Source organism: Nematostella vectensis, chromosome 7 (genome assembly GCF_932526225.1).
Source record: "Nematostella vectensis chromosome 7, jaNemVect1.1, whole genome shotgun sequence".
Classification (NCBI taxonomy): Eukaryota; Metazoa; Cnidaria; class Anthozoa; order Actiniaria; family Edwardsiidae; genus Nematostella; species Nematostella vectensis.
The window spans coordinates 1,287,372-1,309,395 of record NC_064040.1 but is presented as its reverse complement, the minus strand read 5'-3'; the positions used below and the strand labels follow the sequence as shown (position 1 = coordinate 1,309,395).

General features: G+C 39.8%; 3 protein-coding genes across 16 annotated transcripts; 1 reads left to right on the top strand and 2 right to left on the bottom strand.

The window, feature by feature from the left end:
• The first annotated feature begins 10 nt into the window (after positions 1–10).
• On the top strand, positions 11–5,438 carry LOC116618044 (kinetochore-associated protein NSL1 homolog). Its single transcript, XM_032381319.2, has 6 exons — positions 11–198; positions 334–427; positions 2,373–2,521; positions 3,422–3,485; positions 3,587–3,648; positions 4,619–5,438. Exons 1-6 carry the CDS (start codon positions 52–54, stop codon positions 4,877–4,879), a joined length of 777 nt encoding a protein of 258 aa, XP_032237210.2. The 5' UTR covers positions 11–51; the 3' UTR covers positions 4,880–5,438.
• Positions 5,439–10,301, bottom strand: LOC116618045 (uncharacterized transmembrane protein DDB_G0281039). Its single transcript, XM_032381320.2, has 4 exons — positions 10,150–10,301; positions 9,193–9,266; positions 8,714–8,864; positions 5,439–6,993 (listed from the first exon to the last, which is right to left on the bottom strand). Exons 2-4 carry the CDS (start codon positions 9,254–9,256, stop codon positions 6,669–6,671), a joined length of 540 nt encoding a protein of 179 aa, XP_032237211.1. The 5' UTR covers positions 9,257–9,266; positions 10,150–10,301; the 3' UTR covers positions 5,439–6,668.
• Positions 10,302–10,867: 566 nt separating this feature from the next.
• On the bottom strand, positions 10,868–21,655 carry LOC5511924 (G patch domain-containing protein 11). Of its 14 annotated transcripts, none has more exons than XR_007312339.1 (12): positions 21,319–21,655; positions 19,328–19,369; positions 18,619–18,830; positions 17,703–17,810; positions 17,188–17,269; positions 15,894–16,102; positions 14,541–14,639; positions 14,176–14,247; positions 13,657–13,831; positions 12,719–12,788; positions 12,296–12,431; positions 10,868–11,850 (listed from the first exon to the last, which is right to left on the bottom strand). XR_007312339.1 is itself a non-coding variant. In XM_001632237.3 (6 exons), the coding sequence occupies exons 1-6, from the start codon at positions 21,644–21,646 to the stop codon at positions 16,047–16,049; spliced, it is 828 nt and encodes a 275-aa protein (XP_001632287.3). In that variant the 5' UTR covers positions 21,647–21,655; the 3' UTR covers positions 14,598–16,046. The 14 variants fall into 14 exon arrangements, 1 of the variants encoding a protein (XP_001632287.3); XR_007312340.1 differs by having other exon boundaries at positions 13,657–13,793; XR_007312335.1 differs by having other exon boundaries at positions 14,176–14,639.
• Positions 21,656–22,024: the final 369 nt, after the last annotated feature.

Genomic DNA, 22,024 nt, shown 5'->3' with positions numbered 1-22,024 from the left:
GGGAGACAGGGTGACGCGCATGCGCAGAACAAAAAGCGGGAAAACTTCAAAATGGCGGATGAAACGAGAATTTCTGTCGCAAGTCGACAGCTCCCGAACAGAATTCTCGAGAAATTGCGCCGAGAGATGCATAAGATTGCACAAAGCAAGTCTTGGGATAATGATACTAAGAAGAAGTTTGAAGGGAAGCTCTTGGAGGTGAGTTTCTTATCGACTTTTTGTTCTTTTCTTGGAGCTCGTTAAGTTTGTGTTGATGATTGTGTTCGATTGCTGAAGTGTAGATTTCAGTTGATCCCGTTCTCCATCCAAATGTGGTTCTTTTTCATGCTTTAGCTGTATAAAGATACGGTGGAAGACAGTGTCAAGCGTAATGTTGCCGTGGAAAATCCCTCAACGGTTGACTCAGAAGAGAAAGAGGCGAAGAAAAGTAATGCCGGGTTTTGCGTTTGTTGTTATGCGGCGTTGTTATACGCTTTCATAAGGATCTGTTATTAGCTTACACATAGGATCTGTTATAAGGCTTACATGTAGGATCTGTTATAAACTTACATACAGGATCTGTTATAAGCTTACATACAGGATCTGTTATAAGCTTACCTACAGGATCTGTTATAAGCTTACATACAGGATCTGTTATAAGCTTACACACAAGATCTGTTATAAGCTTATATAAGGATCTGTTATAAACTTACATACAGGATATTTTATAAGCTTACACATAGGATCTGTTATAAGCTTACATACAGGATCTGTTATAAGCTTACATATGATCTGTTATAAGCTTACATACAGGATATGCTATAAGCTTATTTTCAGGATCTGTCATAAGCTTACATACAGGATCTGTTATAAGCTTACACATAGGATCTGTTATAAGCTTACATACAGGATCTGTTATAAGCTTACATATGATCTGTTATAAGCTTACATGCAGGATATGCTATAAGCTTATTTTCAGGATCTGTCATAAGCTTACATACAGGATCTGTTATAAGCTTACATACAGGATCTGTTATAAGCTTACATACAGGATAATTTATAAGTTTACATATAGGATCTGTTATAAGCTTAAATACAGGATCTGTTATAAGCTTAAATACAGGATCTTTATAAGCTTACACATAGGATCTGTTATAAGCTTACATACAGGATCTGTTTTAAGCTTACATACATGATCTGTTATAAGCTTACATACAGGATAATTTATAAGTTTACATATAGGATCTGTTATAAGCTTACATACAGGATCTGTTATAAGCTTAAATACAGGATCTTTATAAGCTTACACATAGGATCTGTTATAAGCTTACATACAGGATCTGTTATAAGCTTACACACAGGATCTGTTATAAGCTTATATACAGGATCTGTTATAAGCTTACAGAAGGATCTGTTACAAGCTTACATGCAGGATCTGTTATAAGCTTACATACAGGATCTGTTATAAGCTTACATACAGGATCTGTTATAAGCTTACATACAGGATCTGTTATAAGCTTACATACAGGATCTGTTATAAGCTTACATACAGGATCTGTTATAAGCTTACACACAAGATCTGTTATAAGCTTATATAAGGATCTGTTATAAGCTTACATACAGGATATTTTATAAGCTTACACATAGGATCTGTTATAAGTTTACATACAGGATCTGTTATAAGCTTACATACAGGATCTGTTATAAGCTTACACACAGGATCTGTTATAAGCTTATATACAGGATCTGTTATAAGCTTACAGAAGGATCTGTTATAAGCTTACATGCAGGATCTGTTATAAGCTTACATACAGGATCTGTTATAAGCTTATATATATGTGTGTGTGTGTTGTTCAAAACTCAAGACACAGACAGGAGTAAATCCTGAGAAGTGTGAGCATAAAGAACTGTTGTTCACATTTCCCCTCTTATATATTCATAAATATTATGCAAGTTTAATATGCAACTATCAGTTCCTATTTGGTATAGCTATCCCATGTAAGTTATCATAAAATGAAATGAACTTCTTGTTTTTGTTATTCAGTAATGATAATAATAATAATAATGATAATAATTATAACAACAATAATTTATTCCATATCTGAGTTAAAGTTCGTGGTTCCCAAAAACTCGAAGCTTATTCTATCAAATTTTCGTCTTTAATAAGACTTCTGGGGGACATATCGGCTCAAGTCTTTCTATTCGCGGGGTCTTAATAGTGATGACTTTGTCCGTAGTAGCAATTCATGTAGAGATGTGTACATTCTTTTTTGGGTCATTTTGTGCCATTTTTTTGCATATTGTGACACTAATTTGATGTAAATAAAGTATTTACCTTCTTCAGTCTGCCCTGGCTTTTCAATCTGTTTGTTTTGTTTGGTTTTGTCATAAAGAAGCAGAAAAGAAGAAGCGATTGGAGTTGATTGAAATGTGGACAGAAGTTGAAGAGCTAATCAGAAGTACGACATCCAAGCGTAAGGTGTACCCTCCAAAGGTTGTTGCCGCCATTGACACTATGTTAAGAAGCAAGGTGCAAGTTGTGGTAAGTAATATGCCAAAAACTTGTGTCAGAAATTTGTATTTCTGAAAATGGACTGCTTAGTAATTGATGAATTATGTACTGTACATTGTAAAAAGAAAAAAAAAACATTTTGAAGAGTCTAAAGGCTTTGTAACCTGGAAGTCTGATATTATTTAATTCATCATTCACATATGTTGAGAGATGTTGTGTTTCCTAGCAACAAGGGTAGCTATTTTTAGCATAAAAAATGCTGTTAATTGCTGTTTTTTCTAAAAAATGTTTAGAGGATGAACAGCTACTGTACGTTGATTTAAATAACTGATTTCACCATTCAAAGCAGGTCCCCTAGTTATGCTAGGATTTGTCTGTAGTTTTAATAGTTTTACAACCTACTGACTGTATTTTAACATTTCCCAGCATGGATTTGGTGGATTTTGATTTGATTTAATGAGCAAAACCACTGTGGATTTTTGTGGGTGAAACCCACAGAGGTGCGCGGACAAACTGAGTGGACTCGGAATCCACGCAAAATCCACTAAGAATCCACACTAAATCCATCCATGGAATGTTACACATTCAGTCTGTCTTTTTAGTCATACCACCTAGTCATTCTACAGCTTGTCTGTAGTTTTGCTAGATATACTATACCACCTAGTTATCCTACAGCTTGTATGTAGTCTTTTATAGTTGTCATACTTTTCTGTGTCTGTTTGGCCTGGTATTGATTCATTTGGCTTGCAGTGAAAAGGCTGTTAAAAGAAACTGTGTAACTGTTGCATGGGGTGTGTTGACTGGTCATCTCATGCCAAGTTGTTTTTGTGGATATAAAATAATATGTTTGGCAAAAGTACAGTATTAAATTCCTGAGTAAAACAAATTTATGAATTATAGCCTAGCAAAATAGTATCATCATTTATGTAGGAGGAATACCACCCATCTATAAGAAGTGAACCTCTTCCATCAAGTTCGTCAGTAAGTGAAAAAGGTATGTTGGCATGTTTTTAACATTTCTTATAAGACAACATTGCAATTGGTGTGAATTTTTTTTTTTTTTTCAGGCATATTGATTTTGAATTTTTTTCTCAGATGTTGATGAATTCACAAGTGCTCTCACGACAGCTGGCCATGATCTGTCTTCTCTATCAAAGGTATCTATGCTTCCAATACTCTTGTTAGAGTTTTGCTTTATGTTTTTGCTAATTTTGATTATCTTGTTAGATTATTTGTTTCTATGTTGTTGCTGAATATTGATTGTTTTGTTAGATTGATTGTTCCTATGCTGATACTAATTGTTGATAGTTTTGTCAGATTGCTTGTTCCTATGCTGATACTAATTGTTGATAGTTTTGTCAGATTGCTTGTTCCTATGCTGATACTAATTGTTGATAGTTTTGTCAGATTGCTTGTTCCTATGCTGATACTAATTGTTGATAGTTTTGTCAGATTGCTTGTTCCTATGCTGATACTAATTGTTGATAGTTTTGTCAGATTGCTTGTTCCTATGCTGATACTAATTGTTGATAGTTTTGTCAGATTGTTTGTTCCTATGCTGATACTAATTGTTGATAGTTTTGTTAGATTGCTTGTTCCTATGCTGATACTAATTGTTGATAGTTTTGTTAGATTGCTTGTTCTCATGTTGCTAATTGTCTATTGTTTTTGTCAGATTGTTTGTTCCTATGCTGATACTAATTGTTGATAGTTTTGTTAGATTGCTTGTTCTCATGTTGCTAATTGTCTATTGTTTTTGTCAGATTGTTTGTTCCTATGCTGATACTAATTGTTGATAGTTTTGTCAGATTGCTTGTTCCTATGCTGATACTAATTGTTGATAGTTTTGTTAGATTGCTTGTTCCTATGCTGATACTAATTGTTGATAGTTTTGTCAGATTGTTTGTTCCTATGTTGTTGCTGAATTCGATAGTTTTGTTTGATAGCTTGTTCCTACATTATGGCTGAATGTTGATAGTTTTGTTAGATTGCTTGTTCCTATGCTGTTACTAATTGCCAATAGTTTTGTTAGATTGCTTGTTCTCGTGTTGCTAATTATCTATTAATTTTGTCTCATGTTGTTGCTGAATGTTTCTAAATTCTTTAAACTCTTTTTCTGCGGTGTAGGATTTTCCTCAGCTCAAAGGCAAACTTGAAGCTATGCTTGAGGCCATTAGACTGCAAAAAGGAATGGAGACGAGAGAAACAGATGCTATTGTGTTTGGTGCTGACACGCCAAGACGAAGCTATCGGACAAAAACCACAACGCCTATGAATAAAAGTATCAGAACCAGTGAGATTTATAGTCTTCGATCTACAGGCAAGCGAGAACACAATCAAACTTTATCTAAGAAGTCACTATCATCACAATTCAAACGAAAAAAGTAATAAACTAGAGAAATAGTTAGTCTTGTAAATTTTATGTAAAAAAAGTTTTAAACTTGGAGAAAATACAAAAATGAACACTTGTCAGACAATAAGTACATAATGTTTTACATACCATGAATAAGAGACAACTTTTATTACTTCTGGTAGTTCAATAATCATTATACCACCCATGGTTTTCCCCAATTATAAAATGTTTTGTGACTGGCAAAATGTGTTTTAAGAAGCAGTTTAAGTTTCATTTTCAGTTACCACTCATAATGTTTCAGTTTAGTATAATCATATTTTAACACCAAAATTTGTATTGTAGTCTAGATACCATACTATACTTCTAGATACGTAAACAGTACATTATCACCGATACTATTATAATAAATGCTCAAATACATGTATAATACGTGAGTATTGGATATATATCATGGATTGAAGAAATGGTGATAAATGTTATACTTACACTAGATACTTTTTTAACCAATGTTTACCTTGTAAATAGTTTGCAGTATTTCAAAAACTATCCTTTGTGGAAAAGATATTTTGACAAATAAATTATTGATAAATTGCATTGTGTTTCTTTATCTTTTATTAATTTGTTTTCACATACATTTGCTAATACCACCCTATGGCCATCCATACCACCCTGTCCATGACCATACCACACTATCCATGACCGTACCATCCTATCCATGACCATACCACCCTATCCATGACCATACCACACTATCCATGACCGTACTGCCCTATCCATGACCATACCACCCTATCCATGACCGTACCGCCCTATCCATGACCATACCACCCTATCCATGCCATGACCATACCACCCTATCCATGACCGCACCACCCTATCCATGACCATACCACCCTATCCATGCCATGACCATACCACCCTATCCATTCAGGATCAGTGTGGACTCCACCCTAGATGAGTCGATTGATTTGTTGACTTCGTCGTCGCATCTTTAATCAAGTCTTACTTATTTCCTTTTATTAGCCTTGCCCTGGTACATACACAAAACCGGACAATAAAACTACGCAACAATACACTAAAACGCTATATGTAGGGCCTGTATGTAACAATACACTAAAACGCTATATGTAGGGCCTGTATGTAACAATACACTAAAACGCTATATGTAGGGCCTGTATGTAACAATACACTAAAACGCTAATTGTAGGGCCTGTATGTAACAATACACTAAAACGCTAAACTGTATGTTTGGGTACAGGCACAGCTAGGCTGTTCTTTGAACAAGTTTTGAACAACTAAAAACATCCTTTTCTTTTTTAAATCTTAGCTATATACAATCATGATACATATTGTTTGAAGCCTCTTTAATGCAGAGAGTCAATGTGTTACCCCCTAAAAAAATAAACAACTTAATTTCTAGTTCTATTTTTCTGCAAGGGTTGGAATAAAAATAGACGGGGCTGTTCTTCCTATTTTTCGGGATATGTATATGATTAAGGTCTCCCCTGGAAAATAGACAAGAGCCGCCTTAAAAGTGTCATTTCTTATAAGGAATCTTTTCGGTATACACCCCTTGCTACCTCCAAAGACTTGATCGGTTCTGCCGATCAGTACCCCTTCGCAGGAGCTAGGGATAATTGCACCCCCCGCGCCAAGGTGGGTTGTAATTTTACAAGGTCGTGATAGTAAAAGGCGCTTTTCCACCTCTCTAGAAAATCCAAGAGACCGCTAAGTTTGCCTCTATGACGTCTAGGAAAATCCGTCTATGAGCTTGCCTCTGTGACTTCTATCCGCCCTAGCTTGCTAAGTTCAACTGGTGACAAATCAGACTCTTGGTGCTCGGCCCTCTTTCCTCGCCCTTCGTATCTCGTTACATGCCTCGCACTGGCAATTTTGGTCTGGGTTCACTACAGGGGGGCTCCTTCTTCCATACTGCTCCTGGGGGGTCTTGCGGCGCTCCAAGGCTGTAGGGGTATGCTGTCTGGGTGGAGGGGTCTGCTGCCGGGCTTGAGTGGGTTGCTGCTGTTGTGGGGCCACGTACACCACCTGAGTTTGTGGCTCATGCCGAGGATGCTCATGTTGGGCGGTGGGGTGGTGATGGGTGGTTTCCTGGTAAGCCTGCATGGGCGTCTCCTCTATGTCCTTTTTCCTGGAAAGGTAGAAGAGGCTATCGAGGCATCGCTACTATGCACGCCCCCCCCCCCCCCTGCCACAACATACTGTAAACAGTGGATCAATTTTGCGACCAGCAAATGCGCTAACATTTCTTCATCTCGTGTTACGACATGTGGTTCGCAGAAAGAGTGTTACATGATTTGAAATAGGTCTATTTTGTTGAATGGATTTACTTATGCGCTTAACGCTGTCTGCATCTTTACTCCTGAATGTACATAGACTTGCTCCAAGGCGACCCTAAACCTCAATTTTTTTAAACGACTTTGAGAAGTCGTCCTATATGCATACTGATAGTGGTGCACACTATCAGCAGGATGATGATAAAGATGAGGACCAATTGGAGATCAGGGGGTGGGGGTGGGGAGGGTGCTCTAGTTCTTACTTGGAGCTCCTGTTCATAAGTCTGATGCACACTATCAGCAGGATGATGATAAAGATGAGGACCAATTGGAGATCAGGGGGTGGGGGTGGGGTGCTCTAGTTCTTACTTGGAGCTCCTGTTCATAAGTCTGATGCACACTATCAGCAGGATGATGATAAAGATGAGGACCAATTGGAGATCAGGGGGTGGGGGTGGGGAGGGTGCTCTAGTTATTACTTGGAGCTCCTGTTCATAAGTCTGATGCACACTATCAGCAGGATGATGATAAAGATGAGGACCAATTGGAGATCAGGGGGTGGGGGTGGGGAGTGTGCTCTAGTTCTTACTTGGAGCTCCTGTTCATAAGTCTGATGCACACTATCAGCAGGATGATGATAAAGATGAGGACCAATTGGAGATCAGGGGGTGGGGGTGGGGTGCTCTAGTTCTTACTTGGAGCTCCTGTTCATAAGTCTGATGCACACTATCAGCAGGATGATGATAAAGATGAGGACCAATTGGAGATCAGGGGGTGGGGGTGGGGAGGGTGCTCTAGTTCTTACTTGGAGCTCCTGTTCATAAGTCTGGTGCACACTATCAGCAGGATGATGATAAAGATGAGGACCAATTAGAGATCAGGGGGTGGGGGTGGGGAGGGTGCTCTAGTTCTTACTTGGAGCTCCTGTTCATAAGTCTGGTGCACACTATCAGCAGGATGATGATAAAGATGAGGACCAATTAGAGATCAGGGGGTGGGGGTGGGGAGGGTGCTCTAGTTCTTACTGGGAGCTCCTGTTCATAAGTCTGATGCACACTATCAGCAGGATGATGATAAAGATGAGGACCAATTGGAGATCAGGGGGTGGGGGTGGGGAGGGTGCTCTAGTTCTTACTGGGAGCTCCTGTTCATAAGTCTGATGCACACTATCAGCAGGATGATGATAAAGATGAGGACCAATTGGAGATCAGGGGGTGGGGGTGGGGAGTGTGCTCTAGTTCTTACTGGGAGCTCCTGTTCATAAGTCTGATGCACACTATCAGCAGGATGATGATAAAGATGAGGACCAATTGGAGATCAGGGGGTGGGGGTGGGGAGTGTGCTCTAGTTCTTACTGGGAGCTCCTGTTCATAAGTCTGATGCACACTATCAGCAGGATGATGATAAAGATGAGGACCAATTGGAGATCAGGGGGTGGGGGTGGGGAGGGTGCTCTAGTTCTTACTTGGAGCTCCTGTTCATAAGTCTGATGCACACTATCAGCAGGATGATGATAAAGATGAGGACCAATTGGAGATCAGGGGGTGGGGGTGGGGAGTGTGCTCTAGTTCTTACTGGGAGCTCCTGTTCATAAGTCTGATGCACACTATCAGCAGGATGATGATAAAGATGAGGACCAGTAGGATCAGGATAACGAGGATGGTAATAGCGACAGGAATGGAGTCGCTCACTTCCTCTGGCTCCGTGTACGTGCTGTTATCAGCACCTGGAAAAATGATATAAATAGTTTAATGTTAATATGGTGATTAGTTCTCTCTTAACGTACGGGAACACCTTTAGCGCAACATTAGCTAATATCTTTCTTATAAAAAAAATAGCAAGCAATCGATTAGGAAACAATTCAACATTTTTGTTTGTCTTAATCGAAGATTTGTAAAATAGTGAGTCTTTTGGTTTTAATGGCAATGAATGCAATACTGTGATCAATGCGCAGCTTTTGACAGCCTTGTTGTAGCACTTGCATGGCTTCCTTTACATTTGCATGGTTTTGTAGCACTTGTGTGGCTTTCTTAGCACTTGCATGGCTTCGTTACCTTGAGCCGTAGATACAAGACCAAACGCCAACACCACGAGAATCCATTCAAGTGCAAATGCCATCTTCACTTATCTACAATGCAATAATAAAAACTTTATATTACTATAAACTCAATTATTACTATAAACTAATAAAAGTTATATAAACTAAAAAAAGTTATATAAGAGATCAGGACGTTATTCTAGCCTTGCTTTTGTTATTTCCATGCCCTGGTTAAAAATGTAACTAGACGAGTTGCAAGCTTCCGTTTCCGCGATTGTTCCCTGTTTAGTCACCCGAGCATTTGACCGAATACAAAGAGATTTCAAACCAAGACGAGCAACACGCGAGTGAATTCGCATAAAAAATATCGACAAGTTTAGCAGCCCAATTAGTTTCTGTTTCAGCTGCTATTTCAATCCACGAGTAGGATTTTCCGCTTATTTTACAGTGAGAAATTTCACAATATAAGTCACTATGGTAACCCGACGTCGAGCGACCGTAGCGTTACGATTTCATTTTCCTATTTTTGGGGGGCAGTTGTTATGTACTGAATTTCCAAACTAAGCAACAAAATATGTGTGTTTCACGTTAGTTTCATGGTTATTTCTAATTGCTGGAACTATGCATAAAATCTCACGTCTAAAAACCTAAGGAGAGTATAGCGTCAACAACAATGTGTAGCCTACCTGTAGGCTTTGATAGTTTTTCCGGCACGAAAACCCCGAAAACACGGAGTTGGCGGCCGAGTTATGCGAACTCCGTGTTTTCGGGGTTTACGTGCCGGAAAAACTATCAAAGCCTACAGGTAGGCTACAATGTGTCGCCACTGAACTCCCGCGTGTCCATGGGGCTAGTTTTCGAGTTAACATTTATTTCTAATATCTCTCTAATTTATATTATAAGAATCTGTAATTTATAAAAAAATCATGGTAAATATAAATGCAATATTCAACTTCTAGTGTAGTTTACTTACCGTCGATGTGATAAGCAACCCTTTACAAAAGCTCGAGAGATCGCCACTTCGCCACTAGCGACACGCTACTAAAATAGTCAACAAACTCAACGCGATGCTTAATGGGTGACTTCCCTCACAAGACGACAGCCCCTGGGGCTACCACCAGTACGCAGGTTCTAGAACCGGAGAATAATAGAGAATAGAAACAGTTGGCGACAATTGTCTCGAGGTTTGTGATTACTGATTGCCGGGGTGATTTTGAATCCTGTGGCGCGTGTGTATTCGAGATCGGCTGTAAACAGGGGCAACAGGACAAATAAACTTTTAGGATACAAGATTAAGAACTTTCAAAATCGATAACAATAAAACCAGAGATTCGTTAAGCTTCTAGCAAAAAACGAAATAAATATGGGGAGAAAACATTGAGAAGCATCACCAACAAAGAAATGCTTTCTTACGTTAAAGCATTAATATTTGTCATATATACAATCAATTTTACTAATTGAAACAAAACCCATTTGCTAAGAGATACCGTACACAACAAAAACACGGCATAGCTCTGGACTCTTCTCCGACCGAACCTCAAGGCGGCCTGTTTGGTCGGATTATCTTCTTTTGTTCCAAGCTCACACAAAACATTAGAGCTTGATCCCGCCTTAAGGGGGTATACCTCCATGTCTTTAAGAAGGGATTTAATCATCATTATTACCTTTTATTTAAAAAGATGCAACAAGAGTGAGAGAGGTCTGATCTTTAATTATATTATTCAGAGGTTTTCTTTTATTATTCCACACATTTTTACAACGAATGTAATTTTATGACAAAGGTTGAGCAATGAATGTGTTAAAAACAGTCACAGTGAGCCTCACCAAAATCTTCATAGAGTCAAGCCTTGAGTCACACAACCACTAGACTAATGCGGTTCCTTTAAAGGCTAGAGGTCTCTGGTCAGTCGGGACATTTTTATTCCATCCCCCCTCCCTCCCATCCAGCGCCCACTCCTGGTGGAAAGCCACAACAATGGCCTTTTACCAATTTTAGTCTGACGTATCAGGTCTAAGGTTTTAAACCCACTATACAAATTATATAACATGGAAACAAAGTACAAGGAAGTTTTATATACAGTATTCACAGTATTTGACGATGGTTATTACTAGTTACAAACTAGCAATGCATGCCATGCATAAAAAGGAAATTACAATAACAAAATTATACAAAAAAATGCCGTTGACTGCGGAGTTTCTTTTCGTGACGTTTCTTCTATCGTTACAATCAATGAGGCTTTGCCCCTTTCGTACGAACACGAGTGATAAATGATTCCTTCAATGTGAAGGAATCGTTTATCTCAAATGCCATCTTAAAACTACCTTCCAGGCGCGAACCCAGGATTTGCTGAGGGGGGGGGGGGGGGGTACCCTAGGTACGCGCCTGTCCCATCAAACAAAATGCAAAACTAAGCTAACATATTACTCCAGCGGCTCTAATCTATGGGGTGGCCTGAACTGCTCTTCAGGGTCATCCGGGACCTGCACCGACTGATCAGGACCTAGGGGCTCTAACTCGCTGGGGTCCGTCTGGGTGCACTGTTCACGGACCTCGGGACGTCGGTACTGCGGTTCTGGGTGAACCTTTGGATCACTGTACGAACGTACCACCATGCCTTGGTAGGCCTGGTTACTGTTCCCGTCCGAGCGACCCGGTTTTTGGTCCTCGTCAGCACTGCAATGGGAAGACGCAAGTTTGAGTGACAGTTTATAGTACCCGTTTTAAACAGTGCGAGGTGTACAACAAGGGCTGTATTGATGTCAAGAATGTCCGTATTATACAGTACGAAATTATACAGTGTGAATTGCCTGACAACCAAAAGTGTCCGTTTTAAACAGTGCGAGGTGTACAACAAGGGCTGTATTGATATCAAGAATGTCCGTATTATACAGTACGAATTATACAGTGTCAATTGCCTGAGTACCAAAAGTGTTCGTTTTAAACAGTGCGAGTTGTACAACAAGGGCTGTATTGATGTCAGGAATGTCCGTATTATACAGTACGAAATTATACAGTGTGAATTGCCTGACGACCAAAAGTGTCCGTTTTAAACAGTGCGAGTTGTACAACAAGGGCTGTATTGATGTCAGTGATGTCGATGTGACCGAGGGGTACTGACCATGGCGCTTGCGACAGCTTGTTGACGTACGCCTTGCAGCAGAAGATCAAGATGATCATGATGATGATCCAGATTAAAAAGAGTACGATGATGGCGATGCACAGCGCCTCGAGCGTCGAGTAGTCTGTCCCAGCCGCTGAGAATATAAAATAGGGATTAAACTATTGTTTACAAATGAAAATATAACCGCTTATCCTTAAGAACCTCAAAAAACATCAATAAATAATGTCTGACACTTTATTGGCGATATTTGATTGAAAAAGTCTCGTTCACTCGCTTGAATGAACCGATGGAAAGAGATGCGTTGAGTGTGCGGGAGCTTAAAATGGCGCAGTGGCTTTTTTGAGCCTCGTTATGACGAGCATGATGGAGCTCATGTCCTGACACCATATCTCGACAACAAACTGTATATATTGATCTTACCTGCCGCTCCTTGAAATGTCATGAGCAGCGCAAGTAAAACAGCGAAAAGATTGTTCTTCATCTTGAATTCCTAGGAAAATATTAAAAGAAAAAAAAATTAAGCACATGAATAGGGTTTGGGCAGGAAAAGTTGTTGTTCCTTTGGTCCATGCTTTGATGAACGGTGAATACATAATCTCTACATAATCGTCTGTGTTTAGCCGTTATGTTTGCAAATAAACATAACTCATAGAGGTTAAATCATTAACGAAAGAGCGCGCTTAACTTATATTTTACAAAATTAAGAGAATACGTTTTAACACATACGATTACTCCGTGACTTCACAGTTGGTTTATGGCAAATATCGATAAAAAAATATTTTAGAAAATCTTTTAAAGCACTCTGTATCCATTACCCTCTTGAAAAATCACAAAGCCTGAATGCTACTCACTCGAAGTTGTGACCAAGCCATTGAGTTTTGTTTGATAATCTAGCACACGTTTCCATGCAACCCCCGGAGATTTTCGTGTCGCCTTAGAGTAAGTTCCAGAAACACGGGTTGGTTTTGCTCGAAATGTCGAATCTATTTATTATTGTTAACAAAATAGCAAATGGCTTCGAAAATATGAGAGGCTTATCTTTTAAAACCTAGGAAAACTATAGAACTATAGAATATAGAAAAAATTGATTTCTGTACTCAACCGATACCCCCCCGCTAAGTCACGGTATTAAATAATATTCCAAGTTATACTATGATCCATATATTAAACCTTCTGTTATTGCCAGCATTAAAGATGCCCAGAAAATCAGAAGTATGATAGCGAACTAAAAAGTATTCTACTTTAAAATTAAAACAAAACGTGATAGAAAAAAAAAAAAACACAGAACAGATCGCGTGTTTTAGCAATAAACTCTTTGAAAAGGAGATTTGACTGCTGCCACCGTTCGGGTCACTTACCAAGAAAATGTCGTGTCTAAAAACCTTTAGCTTGGTGATTCTTTAAGCGGGTAAAAAAGTCCTTCTTATCTGTGTTTAGAAAGTTCTTGCTTCTTCCTCCTCTGATCGTTGCCATGCACTTCAATACGAGTGTCAGGCTTTCAGCGGGGTGCATAAGTTTGAAACACACGATAGGCTTGAATTAATAAACATCGTCTAGCGTGAACAATTGCCTATTAAAGATTGGTTAGCAACCTGTGTTTCAAGGGTCGGCTTTGCAGTTACAAATTCTGGATCATTCTACTTCACACTTGAAAGACACATTTGTCATAAATAAAAGTTAGGGAATTTCCGAAATGTGACGCGACAATATATTGGAATTTGCAGGAAATGAACTCCTTTATCAAATAAATAGATGATAAACAAGTTAAATTTTCTGATGCGACTTGATTTATGATTTATGTATGTAAACTTTACCCAAAAGCGGGAAAATAATTTACAAATGACAACAAGAGGCGGAGAGTCTATTTTTGTCTTCACCTTTATCAATGTCCCCTATAGCCTCATATTCAATCTCATAAACACATAAGATCTGGAGCGTCAAGGATCTCTCTAAGATAAAAAGAAAAACTTTAGTCTTGTCAGAGGGTTGTACTCGGAGATGAACCGTGAGGCAGCGTCTGAGATGAAATGGTTCCCGCGACGTCACAATTCTTGCCAACCACAGGGAACCCGATGAGAAAGAACGTCTGGGACTAGGGTGAACACAGGGAACCCGGTAAGAACGGGACAAGGCAGAGAAAACTTGTCTTTTGCAGCAAATGGCAACTTGTGGCAAGTTCTGTCACAGCCTGTCAAAGTTCTGTGCTCGTTATTTTTGGGGTAAATAAATTCAGAAGTCTTACCTTGAGTTGTCCTGTCGTCCTTTCCTCCTTTAGTGCTCTAGATGTGTTTTTTTTTTCTGGTTAGATGTCTGGTATCTGGTCAGAGGTGTCTGGTGGAACCTTCGAAAAAAAAAAAAACAATTCTAGAGCACTAAACGAGGAAAAGACGACAGGACAACTCAAGGTAAGACTTCTGAATTTATTTACTATAAAAAATAAAAAAAAGCACAGAACTTGGGCAGCCAGTTTTTCGAGGGAAGCGAGAGTTTTCCAGCCCATTTGAACCCCCGCTCCCTAGCATGCTGGGAAAAGTGGATATTCGGCCCATTTGAACCCCCGCCCCCTAGCATGCTGGGAAAAGCGGATATTCGGCCCATTTGAACCCCCGCCCCCTAGCATGCTGGGAAAAGTGGATATTCGGCCCATTTGAGCCCCCGCCCCCTAGCATGCTGGGAAAAGTGGATATTCGGCCCATTTGAACCCCCGCCCCCTAGCGTGCTGGGAAAAGTGGGTATTCAGCCTGTTTGAACCCCCGCCCCTTAGCATGCTGGGAAAAGTGGATATTCGGCCCATTTGAACCCCCGCCCCCTAGCATGCTGGGAAAAGTGGATATTTGGCCCATTTGAACCCCCGCCCCCTAGCATGCTGGGAAAAGTGGATATTCAGCCCATTTGAACCCCTGCCCCCTAGCATGCTGGGAAAAGTGGGTATTCAGCCTGTTTGAACCCCCGCCCCCTAGCATGCTGGGAAAAGTGGATATTCAGCCTGTTCGAACCCCCGCCCCCTAGCATGCTGGGAAAAGTGGATATTCAGCCCATTTGAACCCCCGCCCCCTAGCATGCTGGGAAAAGTGGATATTCAGCCTGTTTGAACCCCCGCCCCCTAGCATGCTGGGAAAAGTGGATATTCAGCCCATTTGAACCCCCGCCCCCTAGCATGCTGGGAAAAGTGGATATTCAGCCCATTTGAACCCCCGCCCCCTAGCATGCTGGGAAAAGTGGATATTCAGCCCATTTGAACCCCTGCCCCCTAGCATGCTGGGAAAAGTGGATATTCAGCCCATTTGAACCCCCGCCCCCTAGCATGCTGGGAAAAGTGGATATTCAGCCCATTTGAACCCCTGCCCCCTAGCATGCTGGGAAAAGTGGATATTCAGCCTCTGGGTAGCAGCCCGGGGTTCTGTACAACAAATGCTTCTAGGGCAAGTCACGTGTCTGGCTGATACGGTAAAACTTGATAATCCGCGATGTTATGTGTGGCACGTGACAGCTACTGGTTGGTACATAGTCTAGTGAACGAGCGCAAAGTATGACGGGTTATGCCACAGGCAACCCAAGCCTTGTTACTAGTTTATCACTCTCAAAGATCCAATACTTTAGGGAGCGCACGCAGACCACGGGGTCCCCAAGCAGTTTCTCCCGGGCATGCTTTGTCATGGTCAGTGGTGCAAAGACCACAAGGTTCCCGATCATGTTGCTGAATCAGCCATGGTCAGCGGCACAAATTCCACAGGGCTCCCAAGCATGATCAGTCATGTTCAGCGGCTGTGTCACCCGGACAGTTATCAGCAAGATCTTCTGGGTCTGAAGGAGAGAAAACAAGATGAAATGAGTTTGTGAAAAAAACACCACCAGCACTACAGTTACCATCTCTGATACACAGGTTCAGAAATTATGTAGGGAGAGAGCTGGTTCCCTCTGACTACACACCCATCCCACTTACCATTAAAGGTGGTTCCCTCTGACTACACGCCCATCCCACTTACCATTAAAGGTGGTTCCCTCTGACTACACGCCCATCCTACTTACCATTAAAGGTGGTTCCCTCTGACTACATACCCATCCTACTTACCATTAAAGGTGGTTCCCTCCGACTACACACCCATCCCACTTACCATTAAAGGTGGTTCCCTCTGACTACACACCCATCCCACTTACCATTAAAGGTGGTTCCCTCTGACTACACACCCATCCTACTTACCATTAAAGGTGGTTCCTTCTGACTACACGCCCATCCCACTTACCATTAAAGGTGGTTCCCTCTGACTACACACCCATCCCACTTACCATTAAAGGTGGTTCCCTCCGACTACACACCCATCCCACTTACCATTAAAGGTGGTTCCCTCTGACTACACGCCCATCCCACTTACCATTAAAGGTGGTTCCATCTGACTACACGCCCATCCCACTTACCATTAAAGGTGGTTCCCTCTGACTTCACGCCCATCCCACTTACCATTAAAGGTGGTTCCCTCTGACTACACGGCCATCCCACTTACCATTAAAGGTGGTTCCCTCTGACTACACACCCATCCCACTTACCATTAAAGGTGGTTCCCTCTGACTACACACCCATCCTACTTACCATTAAAGGTGGTTCCTTCTGACTACACGCCCATCCCACTTACCATTAAAGGTGGTTCCCTCTGACTACACGCCCATCCCACTTACCATTAAAGGTGGTTCCCTCTGACTACACACCCATCCCACTTACCATTAAAGGTGGTTCCCTCTGACTACACACCCATCCCACTTACCATTAAAGGTGGTTCCCTCTGACTACACGCCCATCCCACTTACCATTAAAGGTGGTTCCCTCTGACTACACACCCATCCTACTTACCATTAAAGGTGGTTCCCTCTGACTACATAACCATCCCTCTTACCATTAAAGGTGGTTCCACACCAGATGCAGTACAAGTGCTGGGTCCTCAGATAAGCTGTCAGCTCACGCAGCATTTCGTGAGGCTAAAATAACCCAATGTTTAATAATAAATATTTATAATTAGAAAAAAATGTCCAAACATAAATATTTAATAGTAATAATATTTACCAATGTTTTATAATAGATATTAAAAATAAGATTTATCAATGTTCAATAATAAATATTAAACTAAATAAATAAAAATAATAAATAAAATATTTAACTAAATACCACATCAAAATTTACCCAGGTCATGCCACAACAAACAAAAACACATGGAATGTACAGCGCATTTCTTACAATAAAGCACATCAAATGTACAGCACATTTCTTACAATAAAGCACATCAAATGTACAGCACATTTCTTACAATAAAGCACATCAAATGTACAGCGCATTTCTTACAATAGGGCACATCAAATGTACAGCACATACCTTCCTATGAAGCATATCAAATGCACATTTCTGTTGGCATACCTGTAGCTCACTGCCATCTTCTTCATCATCTTTTTCTTCCTCATTCTCTTCCTCCTCCTCCTCTGATGTCTCTTGCGGCCAGAACCACTCCAGTTTACAAAGTTGACCCTAAAGAGAGAGACATAAGATCATCCTCAGAACCCCTATTCTGTCTTACCTTTTCCCTTAGAAACAGTAACACAGAAATGCCCCTGGGTGAACTACTTTTTAGGAAGTACAAAAATGTATAAAAATAAAAGTATCATATCCAAGAAAAGGCAATGTAGTGAAGGTAAGGCATTATTATAATTGAGGGAAGAATATATATGTCACACATGGCAAGATAAAGAAAAGGTGAATTGTGAAGCATTCAACACAAATTTGGAAATATATGCACTTTTATTTTCTCTGTAGTGTTTACTTTACTTTCTCGGTAGTGCATAGCTTTTTTGGTCCATAAGTACAATGAACAGCTGTTTTGAGATGGTTTAGGAACAAATGGGTAAAGATCTAGCAGTACAGTGACTTTCCTGTCATTTATTTTGTATTTGTGACTTATTTTATCTCTTCAATAAGTTACAGTGTATATGAGTGAATGACTTGAATGAGGCTTGGTCAAAGCCAAGTTTGTTGATGATTCCATTAAAGCCACCTTTGCTTTGTCTAACTGTAAAGTATGTTGATGATCCTATTGAGCCCACCTTTGCTTTGTCTAACTGTGAAGTATGTTGATCATCCTATTGAGCCCACCTTTGCTTTGTCTAACTGTGAAGTATGTTGATCATCCTATTGAGCCCACCTTTGCTTTGTCTAACTGTAAAGTATGTTGATGATCCCACCTTTGCTTTGTCTAACTGTAAAGTATGTTGATGATCCTATTGAGCCCACATTTGCTTTGTCTAACTGTAAAGTATGTTGATGATTCCATTGAGCCCACCTTTGCTTTGTCTAACTGCTCACATGCTTTTTGACTCTTGTACAAGTCGCTTTTAATTTTCTTTTCTGCAAATTTGTTGCTTATTTGTTGTCTGAAGTGTTCTCTCTGATGCTGCTCAAGCTTTGTTCTTTTCTTGGCTGTTTCTTCCCTTAGTGTTTGCTTTTTTTGCTGCTGCCTTTTAATCTGAGTTTCTCTGCCCAGTCCCCCACGATCTAGAAAAGCATGGAATAAAATCATTAAAATCACTTAAAATTAAATAAAAAACAATATTAATCGAATCATCTAGTAAAATACTGTAACATTAGTCACCCGTTTTTCAGGCCCCACAAAAGCAGACTATGAGCCTCCCTCCCCTGCCCCCTGCCCTGAAAATATCCTAGCTCACCACCTGGGCCTTGACCTAATATTTCCTGGTAATTCCTCACCACCTGGGCCTTGACCTAATATTTCCTGGTAATTCCTTCAACTCTTAGTGGGCTTTTTGATACTAATGCCCCCTTCTAGCTCATAATATTGCAGCCTTTGAGGCTGCCAAATATAATGAATTTCATCTATCATTAACCCTTGCGCTGTGCAAATTTTCAATAGCGCAATAAAGTTAAGTGAAGTAGAACCAACCCTTACCAAAAGGCTGTTAGATTGTGCTGAGTGAAAATGAGATTCTTGATAAAAGCTTAAACATAATTTGGCAAAAAACATTTACACTCACCAGTCTTGATGGCGATAGGAATAGGATCTGCACGGCCGGTACCTAAAAATAAATTCAAAACAACTTTAATAACATAATACCTTATTAGAATACATCAAACGATAAGTAGCTTTTAAGGCATTAAAAATATTGATTGAATAAATTTAAAATTAAAACAGATGCAATTAAACTACGAATTATCTGGACCGCTTAAAAAAGCCAAATTCCACCATTTTATGAATGGCACAATACCATGTCATTCAAAGTCAGCTAATTCTGAGAAAGATTCAATCATAGATGGTTATTTTGAAGTTTTCTTACAAATGAACCATTGAACTTTCCATCGGCGTCTTGCACCAAGAAATCATGTGACTTTTTGGGCGGCATGCTCAAGCTTTTTGCAGCAAAATAACAACAACAAAAAGCAATTTATTCAGCACTTATGAAATAGCCAGAAAGATTCTTTGTCAGAAAGGCTGGCTTTCTTGGAAAGGTTTAAGGTTCTTTTCACACTCTGGGGTTTATTTTGCTGTGAATTCCCCATCCTAAAATTGATGTGATTTGTTAGTGCAAATCGTCTATTGTAAAAAAACAAAACAAAAAAAGGAGTGGTTGATCGACATTCTTTAAAAGCAATTTCAATCAAATACCCACTTTTGTCTCTATAGGTATTTTTTAAACAATTTAAAGGAATGTACAAGAGATGCAATGAGGGAGATAGGCACGATATCGAACATTATCACTGATATCTGATATTGAGATTAGGATATTATCATTGTTTTTCTCTAATTACATGCTATTAGATAGTTGTTAGACCCCTTACCTCTCCACTGCTTTTCCCTCGATATTGTGATATTATCGGTGATTATCTTATCATCATCTATTAGAAATCTATTTAGATATCCTCCTTCCCTCTGCTGGACCCCCCGGTATTGTGATATTATCGGAGATTATCTTATCATCATCTATTAGAAATCTATTAAGATATCCTCCTTCAGACATTGGACTTGGAATTGGTGAGCCAGGCCTGTGCCTGAGGGTTGTTCATCGCCTCATGCGGGGGGGGGGGGGGGGGGGATTTTATTATTATCCGTGCTGGACCCTTGATATTGTGATATTATCGGAGATTATCTTATTATCATCTACTAGATGTCTATTTAGATACCCTCCTTCTCTCTGCTGGACCCTCGATATTGTGATATTATCGGAGATTATCTTATTATCATCTACTAGATGTCTATTTAGATATCCTTCTTCCATCTGCTGGACCCTCTATATTGTGATATTATCGGAGATTATTTTATTAGAATCTACTAGATGTCTATTTAGATATTCCCCTTACAGTACCTATATGCTGGACCCCTCGATATGGCGATATTATCGGAGGTGATTTTATTAGAAACTACTAGATATCTATAGAGATTCCTTCGTCCTCTCTGCTGGACCCCTCGATATTATCAGATATTTGACTACAAAATCTACTTTGACTGTCACGTTTGTAGAACAAGCCTATATGTGAAATTATCTGACATTATCAAGTCGTACGATGCAATGATCAAGGTTCAGCACAACAGTTCTAAAGTTATAGTATCTGATATATATCAGTAATTAGATGGACTTTCTATGTGTAAATCTTGTGATATTATCTGATATTATCAAGTCATGAGATGCAATAATCTAGGTTCAACATGGCAGTTCTAAGGGTATAAGATCTGATAAATATCAGAAATTAGATTTGTGAGCTTTGTTATAATATCGACTAAATATCTGATACTACAACCCTGTGAAGAAATATCTGATTAATATCCGATTTTATATGAGTGATAAATATCAAAGTACCAAAAAAATTCGATATCGCGCCTTTATGCAATGAGGTAAACTTGTTGCTTTGAGCTTTATCAATTGTTGTTGTTTTGTATGCGTCAAATTTTAGTTTAATAAATATATGTTCATTTGTATACCATTTTGAGGCATTATGCTATGATGCAATGCAGTGGTGCTGGTATTCTGACCTTCTTTTCCAAGTCCTGCACCCTTCTTGTAGCCCATCTTCTGTAGTAGCGCGAATCCTACGTTACTGCTATCAATGGCACTAGCCATTCCCTGTTCTCTCTGTTCTTTTTCGCGCTCTTTTATAGGTTTTATTTTGTTCTTTTCGTTCAAAACTTTGTGTCTCTCATCTTTGTTGTATTGTTTAGCTACGCGCTTGAGAATCGGGAGTCCAGGTCTTGTGTCAGCGGCTCCAAAAAGGAATTTATCAGACATGTAATCTTCTTCTTCGTCTCCGCCGTCCGCCATCTTGGAATTGGTGAGCCAGGCCTGCGCCTGAGGGTTGTTCATCGCCTCATGCGGGGGGGGGGGGGGGGGGGGAGGATTTTATGACTATCCGTGTTAGGCGTTTGTGTGAGGATGTGAGGATATACACCGATACTCATAATTGAAAAAGCACGTGCTGGTCTTTATGAACTTGGAGTGCTAAAACACGAATACGTATAGCAAAACACGAATACGTATAGCAAAACACGAATACGTATAACAAAACACGAATACGTATAACAAAACACGAATACGTATAACAAAACACGAATACGTATAACAAAACACGAATACGTATAACAAGACACGAATACGTATAACAAGACATGAATACGTATAACAAAACACGAATACGTATAACAAAACACGAATACGTATAACAAAACACGAATACGTATAACA